This window comes from Dasypus novemcinctus, chromosome 6, assembly GCF_030445035.2.
Source record: "Dasypus novemcinctus isolate mDasNov1 chromosome 6, mDasNov1.1.hap2, whole genome shotgun sequence".
NCBI classification, from domain to species: domain Eukaryota; kingdom Metazoa; phylum Chordata; class Mammalia; order Cingulata; family Dasypodidae; genus Dasypus; species Dasypus novemcinctus.
The window spans coordinates 79049507-79061027 of NC_080678.1; the positions used below are offsets into that span (position 1 = coordinate 79049507).

The 11521-nt window shown below is 51.4% G+C and overlaps 1 protein-coding gene across 2 annotated transcripts; it reads right to left on the reverse strand.

Moving 5' to 3' along the window:
- Positions 1 to 847: 847 nt before the first annotated feature.
- On the reverse strand, positions 848 to 11516 carry TYSND1 (trypsin like peroxisomal matrix peptidase 1). 2 transcript variants are annotated; one of them, XM_004470556.5, is made up of 4 exons: positions 8048 to 11516; positions 6279 to 6409; positions 5051 to 5236; positions 848 to 1812 (listed from the first exon to the last, which is right to left on the reverse strand). In XM_004470556.5, exons 1-4 carry the CDS (start codon positions 9214 to 9216, stop codon positions 1595 to 1597), a joined length of 1704 nt encoding a protein of 567 aa, XP_004470613.1. In that variant the 5' UTR covers positions 9217 to 11516; the 3' UTR covers positions 848 to 1594. The 2 variants fall into 2 exon arrangements, with proteins under 2 accessions (XP_004470613.1, XP_023448087.1); XM_023592319.3 differs by lacking the exon at positions 5051 to 5236 and having other exon boundaries at positions 1466 to 1812.
- Positions 11517 to 11521: the final 5 nt, after the last annotated feature.

Here is an 11521-nt window from a genome sequence, read left to right on the forward strand (position 1 = left end):
GTTGTAACCAGTCCCTCAGCCTCCAGTCTCATTCCTTAAATTCTCTCTTCACTTAGCAGCCCCAGAACTGCTAAGAACTATCACCATGCAGGGCATAACAGTGGTTTCACCCTTCCTTGTCCCAGCTCACACTGCTCTCTCTGCCTGGAGCACCCTCCATTTCCAGTCCACTGGGTAAACTACTCCCCTTTCAAGGTTCAGCTGGAGGCATCTGAAAGCCTCGCCTACCTCCCTGGACTCAGAGCATACACCTCCACCTGCACAGTGCACTAACCATGCTAAGGAGCAGACTACTGGTCTCCCCACCGTAGCTCGTGAGTGTGTGGAGTACCCACACCTCCATACCTGAGCTCTGGGCCCTTGCTACCTTTACTGTGCTGTGGGACTTCTCCCAAACTTGCTCTCTAGATCCATCCCCAAGCTGTCCTGGGAGGAACAAGCATCATGAGAGCACTCTGTGGTTGCCTAGAGTTTGGGCAGGGCCCTGGGCAGGGTGCCTGCTCCTGACTCTCAGGGTTGGTCTCAGCTACCTGGGGGCTGACCTGACTCGTTCACCATTGAGTCTCCAACTCCCACACATCCTGGGGCCTCGCGCAGGCCTGGGCATGGTGCAGGTACTCTGTAAATTCTTGCTCACAGGCAAAGGCCACTACCTTCTGAGACCAAGAGCTGATGAGTGCTATGACCAGCTACCTAGGGAGTGACCTGTCAGCAAGAGTGCCCTGTGAGCTCAAAATTGCCATAGAAAGGACAGAAAGGGTGTATCTCTTTGCCTGATGCTTGCCTACCCCAGATTCAACCTGGTTTGTTTTTTCAAAACAGAAAAAAAGAATCTGATACATAGAAGTATAGAGGTTCTCCCATAGATCCTGTTTATTCCCAAGCCCCAGTTAGAGACATTCTGCCCCCTGAGATCCCTGAGACCCAGTGTGTGGCCTGGAAAATTAAGGCACTGTGTCAGCGTCCCTGTGAGTCAGGGACGCCTGGATACGAAGACCCAAGATGCCTGACTTTCAAGACGCCACCGCCCTGCAGGTCAGGGAGAACAGGTAGATGCTCCAGTTCCTTTTCCTTTCATCTCTGGCCTTCAGAACTGTGCAGGCCTCTCTGCTGAGGTATTCTGAGGAAGCCGAGCCCTCTGTCAGCCTGATTCTGAGAGGCAGCGAGAGGAGCCGAGGTCCGCAGTGACGTAGCCGCTCTGGCAGTCTCCTGAGTAGGAACAGACGCGCCGGGCCTGCCTCCCAGCCAGCATCTGCCCACCTGTCAGGACCGGAGCTGTGGTGCAGTGGTAACTGGCTCCCCACAAGGAAAGTAACCCAGTGGCATCCAATGCCAGAGGGACGGAGAGGTGGAGGCTCAGGGATGCGCCCCAAAGCGGGCGTCCAGGTGTGGGGAGGACAGCATGGAGCCCGCGGGGACCTCTGGGGCTGAAGAGAAGTTTGTTCCAGACTCCAGGGTGCAGCCTGCGAGCAGCCTGATCCCCTGAAGGGGCTGGCGGTGCTGGGGAGGCAGCCCGGCCGAGGCTGCCATTACCTCAGTGCCATTTCCCGCAGCAAGAAATGGTCCGCGTCCTCCGCGGAGGACCGCGATGGCCTCAAAGCTTGCTCCGGGGGGCCTCGGCTGGCGGCCGCTGCAGCCGCCACACCACCCTGACTGGCTCGGAAGCTCGGTCCAGCTCGCGGAGGCCGCCCAGGTCGCCAGTCTGGCGGTACCGCTGCAGGCCCGGCTGGAGCACCGTGATGGGAATGCTGAAGTTCAGGTGGGGGTAGGTGGCCCCTGTGTTATTGTCCCGGGTGTTGCTTGCAACGATGCCTGTTGGGGAGTCAAGAGAGGAAGAGCACGTGAGCCAGGAGACGGATGGGGAGCACAACCACCTCCCTCCTGGAACCCCAGGGCCCACTGGGGCTTGAGACCCTCTCACAGCGACAGACACTGGGCTTCCTGTCGCCAACACCCCCTTCTCAAACCCTACCCCCCTTCCTGGCTTTACTTTTTCCTTAACACTAATCAGGACTGAACACAGCCTATGATTCACTTATTCTGTTGATTGTCTTCTCTCCAACCAGTGCCAGTTCCGTGAGGGCAGGACTTTGTTTTGTTCCTGCTGTACCTGCAGTGCCTAGAACCTGGCAGAGGAGGCACTCAGTGAATACTTACTAGGTGAACGAATGACGCAGACCCAAAGACCAGTTTTGTTTGTCCTGCTGTGTGTGTGTGTCCTTTTTTAGATAATCTTAGACTCATAGAAGTGTTGCAAAAATAGCAGTTACTATATTCCCTTCCCCCAGCTTCCCTTTATGTGAACACTTTACATAATCACAGAACACTTATCACAACAATAAATTAATCTTGGTGTCCACATAGAATAGGTGGCATTGGATTGGGAAAAGTGGACATGGTGGACGATGGGTATGGGGAAAGGCAGGAAGAGATGAGAGGTGGAGGCGTCTTTGGGACATGGAGCTGCCCTGGATGGTGCTTCAGAGGTAATCACCGGACATTGTAAATCCTCACAGGGCCCACTGGATGGAATGGAGGAGAGTATGGGCCATGATGTGGACCATTGACTATGAGGTGCAGAGGTGCCCAAAGATGTACTTACCAAATCCAATGGATGTGTCATGATGATGGGAACGAGTGTTGTTGGGGGGGGGAGAGGGGGGGTGGGGGGTGGGGCTGAATGGGACCTCACATATATATTTTTAATGTAATATTATTACAAAGTCAATAAAAAAAAATAAAAAAAAATAAGTTGAGAAATAGAAAGAAAAAAAAAATTAATCTTGGTACAATACCACTAACTAAAGTCCAGAACTCATTTGGATTTCACTAGAGTTTTTCCATTATTGCCTCTTCTCTGTTTTGAGGATCTAATCCAGGATCTCAAATTACAATTAGGTGCCCTGTCTCCTTAGTCTTCTCCAATCTGGGACAGTTCTTCAGTCTGTTCTTTCATGGTCTTGGCACTTTGGACGAGTGTGGGTCAGTTATTTTGTAGAGTGTCCCTCAATTTGGGTTTGTCCCTTGGTTTCTTGTGGTTAGATTCAGATTCCACATTATTGGGAAGAATACCAAAGAAGTGATGTGTCCTTCTCAGTGCGCCCCCTCAGGGGCACTTGGTGTCATATATATTACTTGTGATGTTAGCCTTGATAACTTGGCTTAAGGTGGTGTCTGCCAGCTTCCTCCACTGTCAACTCACAATTTTCCCCTTAGAAATGACTAAATATTTTAGGGGAGATAGTTTGAGGGTGTGCAAATATCCTGTTTCTACTTAAACTTTTGCCCACTAATTTTAGCATCCATCAGGGAATCCAGCCTTCAGCAATTCTTGGTGTTTTAATAGTGATTTTTCTATTCTCCTCATTCCTTCTATATTTAATAACTAGAATTCTTCTGTATGGAACTGTCACTTTAAAAAATTTATTTAGTTATTTCTTTGTATCAATGTGAACACATGGATATCCATTCTGTTCTTTGGGTTATAATCCAATACCATTGCTATTTGTTTCAGTGCTCAAGTTGTTCCAATGGGAGCTCCTTCAGGCTGGCTTCTGGTCCTTTTAACTTTTGACATAACTATATCTTTTTGTTGTCATTGTCATTAGCTTCCCTTCTGGCACCACAGGATGCTCCAGCTCATCTCAGACTTTTCCTACCCCAGCCTGGAATCAACTAGCTCTTGGTCGCTTTTATTAGAGAATGCTATTTAGAAACCAAGAACTGAGCTCTGGGTATGCTCAACACAACTGGGGTGTCACTGCTTCTATCCCCTCTCAGTGGAGGGATACACACACACACACTAACTCACGGCGTTTATATTTATTGATGTATCCACTTACCTGCATATATATATTTGAAAAGTCAGCCAGGATGTGGGGGGAATATGGAAAGCAGACTGTGTCACATGAATCTGTTACAAATGAATGGCATAAACCCACTGAAGGGGATGGGGAAGGAGCCGACCTAGGTGTTTTGACTAGACACTTTACAACTAAAAACCAAAATAATGTACACAAGTACTGTTCTCTAGGTGATAAATTTGTTTCTGGGTGTGGGTTAAGAATTCTGAAACTATTCTTATACTAGAGTTGAGCAAATAAGTAACTATACTGTAGATAAGAGGGCAAGGTTTCTCACTACTGCACAAAGACTTTACAAATAAGAAAAAGGAGAAGGTTGGAATGAACCCTGTGGCACTGGAAGGGAATGGGAGGTATCCATATGAACCTGTGGTTTGCTTTTTAAATATGTGTATGATAATATATTAAAGTATATATACATATAGATAAACAGACTCAGTGCTTTTAAAAATCTGAATTAGTTATCAAAATTTAAAAATGGAAACATTTACCAACTACAATTTAAAATAAAAGGTTCACAGCCTCTTGTGAACAGTTGAAAAATCCATCAAATGAGGCCCACATTTCTTCAGGGCACCTATCTGCTGGAGGTGGACAGTGTCCACCCAGCCCACCACTGCCCTCTCTGCTCCCAACCGTCTTCACCCAGCCTGTGTATTTTTTTTTTTTCAGGTCCTGGGTGCTGGGGACAGAACCCAGGACCTTGTAGGTATGAAGCCAGTGCCACAACAGCTTCTGAGTTGTTTTTTTCATCTGTTTGCTTGTTGTTTGCTTCTGTTTTTTCAGGAAGCCCTAGAAACTGAAGCCAGGACCTCCCATGTGGAAGGCAGGCACCCAACCACTTGAGCCACATCCATTCCCTTCTGTGGGCTTTTCATTTTGTGACCCATGGACTAATCTGATGCCTGAAGTTCACAGATCAAATAAGAGCAGCTGACATACCTAATGTCACTCAGTGGATTAGCAGCAGAGATGGCACCAGAACCCAGATCTCTTCCCTCCTAGTTCGGTCAGCTTCCCTCAGGAGCAGAAACGCCTGTAACCCTTGGCTAACTACCTCCTGGGCATAAGACCCACCAAACTTCCCAGACAGAGGGTCACTCCCAGGGATAGGAACCAAGCAACCCCTGGGTGGGACTGAGACTGTGGCAAGGGGAAGGCTGGGGGAGGGTCAAGGAGCTGGTTACCCAGGAGTTTCCCTGAGCAGGTAGAGAAGAGGGGTCCCCCACTGGAGCCGCCGTGCACGGCACACGTGGTCTGCAGCATCACTGGTGTACCATCCACGTGCACCACAGCCGACAGGATACCCGTGGTCACCGAGGGGCCGCAAGCTTGGCCGAAGACACCAAAGCCCTCCACACTGACAGCCTCGCCTGCCAGGAGGGAAGGAAGGTGAAACCAGGGAGCCTCTTCTGTCCTGGCAGAACTCGCGCTCCCAACCCCCATCCCTACCCACTCCAGAGGTTCAAACCCTCCCGGCCCTCCAAGGGTCTGATCGATACTGCCACCTCCAGAGCGCCATCTCCAGGTCCCCCAGCAGGAAGATGCCGGGACCTCTCCCGAACTCCCAGCAAGGCACCTGCTCAACTACTTCTCCTGAACCTCTGGCTGTTCTACAGCCAAGCCCTTGTTCCCCTGCCAGGCTGTGTAGTCACCTAGTATCGAGCTAGGGGCTCAATAAGTGTTTGTAGAGTTAGCATCCACCTCCTCCTGGGACAAGGAGGTCTCCTGGTGAGAAGAAATGGTAATGATGATTCTAAGGCAGTCACCACCTTCCTTTATTAAGTGCTTTCAGGCAACCTCTCACCTAATCCTTACAACAGCCAGAAGAATTAGCCCCATTTTTCAGTTGTGGAAACTGAGGCAGAGAACAGCTAAGTAGACTGTCCAAGGATACAGGGCTAGAAAGTAGCAGAGGAGAGATGCCAATCCAGAAAGCCTGTATGCGTCATCACCATGACATATCACATACTTATGTGGCAGCATTACTAAGCGTTTCACCCAGATCATGCCACTGGAACCTCAAAAGTGCCATACACCTATCGGACCAGTCTAGTGCTGAAGGAGCCCCCTAGCACCCTTCCTCCCACTGCTGCAGACCCTGAGGGATGGTCTATCTCACCCTTCACTGGGTGTGCCACTGCCCCCCAGCACCTCGCAACGGGATGGGCATGCTGGGCACAAGCAGGGAGGGCATCCAAGAACAACACTGGCCAATGCACTGTAACCAGCATGATTTCAGGCCAGCTTGGTGCCATCCTGACTCATTTATTCAACTGGGGCAGGGAAGGAGCTGGCCTGGGAGACTGGCCTCCTGGTCTGGTAGGGTTAGAGGGCCAGACACTGCCTTTTCTTCCCACGGTCCACCCCCTGCCTGAAGAGCCCCCTTCAGGCTGCGCCCCTTTTGCCTCTTACCTGTGTGGAAGTGCTCAGCAAGCTCAGGCATGGGGACACCGTCGAGCCTCTCCTCCAGGCTCACCACTGCTATGTCATAGGGAGATGTCTCCCGGGTAGCAAACACCACATGTCCCCAGATCTCAGCACTCCTGGGGGCAAGGAAAACAAATAACAGGCTAGCTTTCTGACCTTTCATGCTACCATGCAGAGAGGAGAGACAAGGAGAGAATGACACAGTAAGCCATGGACTTGGACTCAGAAGACTTGGGTGTCAGTCTTGGAACCCACAAGTCAGATGACTCTGGGCATGTCACTTAAATGTTCTGTGCTTTTATCAACTGCCCAGTATTTCTATGTAAAGCCTCCTGAACGTCACCATAATAATAAACACCTGACAGACTATGGGCCAGGCCAGTGTTATGCTCTCTGGACATCTTATTGAGTCTTCCCCACAGCCCTAAGAACCAGGCACCCTTATCTCCATTCTAGACAGTGCAGCCAAGGCCCAGAAAGGTAGAGTAATTTTCCCCAGGTCACAGAGTAAGTGGCAGGGCCCAGGGTAAATATTCCAAGCATTTTCCTTCACTGCCTCATTTGATACCCGCAGCAAGCTTACAAGTTGGTGAGGCAGGCACAAGTTCACCCCTCTGTACCCCTTCTTACATAATGCCAGCACTTCTACAGCTCTTACCATTGCCAGGCTCTATTCCAATACTTCACATGTTAACTCAAGGGGAGGCAGCTTAGAGAGCTTACGTGACTTGCCCAAGATCACAGAGGCTTCTTACTATACACAAAACCTTTCTGTAAGGGTAACTACCCTATCTGAAAAAGGAAAATTCTCATCAGTCTTCCCCATAAAATCATGGCTGCCCCATAGGCTATCTGTGAGCACCTTTATAGCAAACCTGGGCTGGTTAACCATGCTTGGATAATCCCAGGATTACGAAGAGGGATTTGGAAAGGCCTGGGCTGAGAGGCTGGGTTTAGGCAGGTACAGAAGGTCAGGCATTTACAACAAAACTCTCTTCTGCTTTACTTAGGTCTAAGCACCACCTGAGGCTACACAGGAAACAAAAAGAATCTGTACTAGAAAACCAAGCCAGGAACCCAAGGCAGTTGTCCCCACAGAGGAAGCGAAGTAGAGACCTAGGATGCTTTTCCCTGCAGAGGGATCAAAAGACTGCCTAAAGTCCCAATCTCACTATCTACCAGGGTCACCCAAAGATTATTCAAAATATGTGTATATGCCTGCGGCCCATGCCCACATTCTAATTAGGTAGGACCCCCTATCTGTAGTTTTGATTCAGAAGGGAAACTCTGGTTACGATCTAAGAGAGAAACTGAGGATGATGGACAGGCCCATCTCAATCAAGTCATTGTGACTTCATCAGTTTCAGGGGTGGGAAGAGGGATAGGAAGTGTCCATTCATAGAACCTTGTGGGAGGTGTGGTGCAGGCATACGCAGCAGAGAAGTTCCTAGAAGGAAGAAAGATGCCCAGTCTTTGACACGGAGGCACTACAGTTCCCAAATCCAGAATTGTGTGGCATTTAGCATCTTACCCAACTCCCATTCAGGCCAGCCCCTGCCAGGAGGTCCAGGTTCCCAACTATACTGGGGCTCTGGGCATCAAGGATGAGGGAGGGCTCCAGGTCCCTACTATTCTACACCCCAAAGCATCAGCATGAAGCCCGAAGAACAGCCTCCCTAATCCTCAGGGTGGTACACCAGGACCCAGACCCTAGACCTGGTGAGGGGAGAGTGGGGGCAGCCTGCGGGCCTTACTTGGGGGTGGCAGTGCGCACCAGGACTCGAGCTGCCTCCCGACGGGCCACATGCCGGCAGGTCACCACAAGGCTGGGCGCCACAGCCACTCCGGAGCCCCACACGGTGCCGCACTCCACCAGCACGGCTGCGGCCGCCCACCGGGGTCTGGGATCAAGGAGGGGCAGGCCCCGCGGGGCGCCCACCTCGGGCGGCAGGAGGGCGACCAGGCCAGCGGAGGCCGGGCACAGGTGGCCGAGCGCCGCCCGGGCGGCGCGGAGGAGCGGGGCGGCAGCGCAGAGCAGCGTGAGGCCCACCCACTCGCGGGCCTTCCAGCACAGCGGCGCTGCCACCAGCGCCACCAGCGCCCCCGCGGGTGGCGCCGCGAACACGCCGCCGCCCTCCGTGCCCGGCAGGCAGCGCGCGTCGGTGAGCAGCAGCGGGCCCGCCGCGTTGCTGAGCACCCCGCGGCTCAGCGTGTTGAGGAAGATGTCCGGACAGAACGCCCCGAACGGGGAGCCGCAGGCCAGCAGCGGCGCGCCCTTAGGCACGGCCCCGAGAGGCGCCACGGCCACGACCGCGCCGCGCTCCTCCGCCTCCCCCGCCGCCGGGCCAGGCCGTACGCGCAGCAGCGCGAACCAGCCCAGCGCTCTCAGCTGATCCTCCTCCTCTTCCTCCGACACCTCGTCCTCCGGCACCCCGCTCGCGAAGCGCCACTGCTCGGCCGACTCGCCCCCGAAGAGGCGCGTGAAGTGGGCCCGGAAGGCCGGGCAGCTCAGCAGCAGCAGCAGCTCGGCGCGACGCGGGGGCTGCGGAGGGCGCCGGCGCTGCAGGGCCAGCGGGCCCGAGGCGGAGGCCGCACACTGCGGCGTGCACAGCCCCGGATTGCCCCGCTCCGCGCGGCCTGCGGAGCTCGCGGCCGTTGGGCCCCACTGCACGTGAAGGCGCAGGTCGTCGCTGCAACTGTCGCCAGGCAGGAAGGAGGCGCCGGTCGCCGTCAGGGCCCCGCTGCCCGCTAGCAGGAAGGGGGTGAAGATGCCCCCGTGGCATAGCACCAGGCCGGGGCTACGGCTGAGGATCACCCCGCTGCAACTCCACGAGCCGGCCTCAGGCTGGCCGGCCCGGGAGGCGCTCACCACGCAGCCGGCCTGCTCGGCAGCCCTCAGGACGGGCCCCCACTGCCGCCCCATGGCGCCCGGGACAGCGCACCCGGGAGACGAAGGAAGCGAGCGAGGACCCGGGCGGGGCACGCTCAGCCGACGCAGCGCCACCCACAGCTGCTAGCGAACGCGCAGGCACTGACTCAGGTCTTTCTCGTCGAGGCCGATTGGCTGGGGTCGGGGCCGAGTCCTGATTGGCTGACCGGCCCCCTCCTTTCCCCGCCTTCGTTGGTTCTTCCAACCTGTGGGACGTAGAGGGTGAAGCTGTGCCCAAGGGCGAACCTCAGGAGAGTGACACGACTGTGGCTTTACGGGGAGACCGGGCAGGGGGCGGGTCCCTCGGAGCCTAGTCTCTAGGTTAGTTGGCGTCAGGAATAGCAATGAGCTTTCGTGGCTAGACTCGTCCAGGCCGTGGCAAAACTGAAGTATCAGTCTCTGCCCAGGTCTAGGCCGCATTCCGCCTCGGACCCACGGGATAGTACAAGCCAAGGAAATCCTTGGCCGATTCAGTATTTTGAAATTTTTACACTAACTGTAAGACCTTCTGATGCCAAATTTTTACAGTAAATATAAGACCTTCTGATGCCACAACAAATCTCATGGAAATTGGATTTGCTCTAAATAAAATTGCCCTTTAAATGGACTATGATGAACAGGAGCTGAAGTCAAAATTTAAAATTATACAACCCTGTATTTTGCAATATGCACATTTCACATAATGGCATTTATAACCAACACCTAAGATTTATCTAGGACAAGAGTCAAAAACTCTTTCTGTCAAGGGCCAGATGTAAATAATTTTGGTTTTGAAGGTCATATAATCTGTCTCAAATACTCCGGCAGTTGTGGCACAAAAAAAGCTAAACTAATAGGGACGACTGTGTTGGAACATAACTTTTGTGGATCCTGAGATTTGCATTTTATATAATTTTTACATGTCAGAAAATACTATTCTTTTTAGTCCAATCATTTAAAAATGCAAGAGCCATTCTTTCCTAGAACACAGGCCAAAACAGGTGGCAGGCCAGATTTGGCCAACAAGCCAGTTTGCCACATCCTGATCTAGGCAACACAAAACTTCCCTACTTTTCCAAAGAAGTTTCCTTGAGAACTGATGTGCATGAACAGTATTGGGGGTGGACGTGGAAGGGAGAACCCCTCATAATACCTCCAAAGCAGCTACCACAAACTAGACATTATGAAGGCTGGCTTTATGCTTATCACTAAAATGCACATCGATGTTTAAGAGATCTAGTACTATATAGTAAACACATCAACAATAATGAAAAAATATTCTAATGCTACTTAAATTACATATTCTGCCTCAAACCTTTGAATAAAACTAATGCTATTGGTGTATCCCTGCACAAGAGGATAATTCAGTGACCCCAATCTGTTTGGGAAAGGGAAATTGAAGTATGAAGCAGGACTGAAATTAGCAGTCAATGGCTTCTGTTGTTTCCATGGCACAGAAGATGGTTTGATAACAGTAAATTCTCTTCACCATCCCAACTTCCTAGCAATTAAGAGTTTCTTTCTCTCTAGAGTCCAGTGATCGTCCCTTAATGACGTTCAAGCCTCCAGCATAAACGCTTATGCTTCAGGCTTTTCTGTATGGCAGCCCGCAGTAGAGTCCCCAGTCACAGCCAGCAACAGCTAAGGTGAGACCACCTTGAGTACTCGGCTCATTGACTCAGACTTTAACCTTCATAATCCACTCCAACTCAAAACAAAACAAAGAATTCTACATTCTCGCAGAACCCATGGCATTCTTCCACAGCAATGAGGACAGTAATGTCAAGGTCAGGATACCTCCAATAATTTAACGCTTTATCAAAAAGAACCTGTAGCATATTGCTTCCCATTCTATTTGTCCCAGTACTTTAGTTTTGGAATCTCATTTGGGCTTCCCATAAGGCTAGTAAATGGACAAGCACAGATTTTATTCCTCAATTTTGGCAAACGTAGCATTCAACTCAATCTAATTTTTTGAAAAAAGATTAGCCCAACAGCTAAACTGAACCCAGTTGTCACTGGCACGTTAATATAAGATTTTGTTCAAATATCTGTCAGACCCATCCTATTTCAGAGATGACCACCAACACTGGGGACACAGCCTGCTCCAAGGCCCTCAGATTGTACTAAATAAATACATTACCTCTAGTGAAATGTGTGAACTGGCCCAGCCCTTGTTTTCTTTTTTTCCTGGTAGCAAAATTTTAAGTCTCTCACATCCAGCCTAAAAAATGTTTCTTCCTATAAGTAGACAAGAAACTTTTGCTTCCCAAATGCCGTATGTTGTTCAAACTCAGAACTCAGAACCAACACATACACA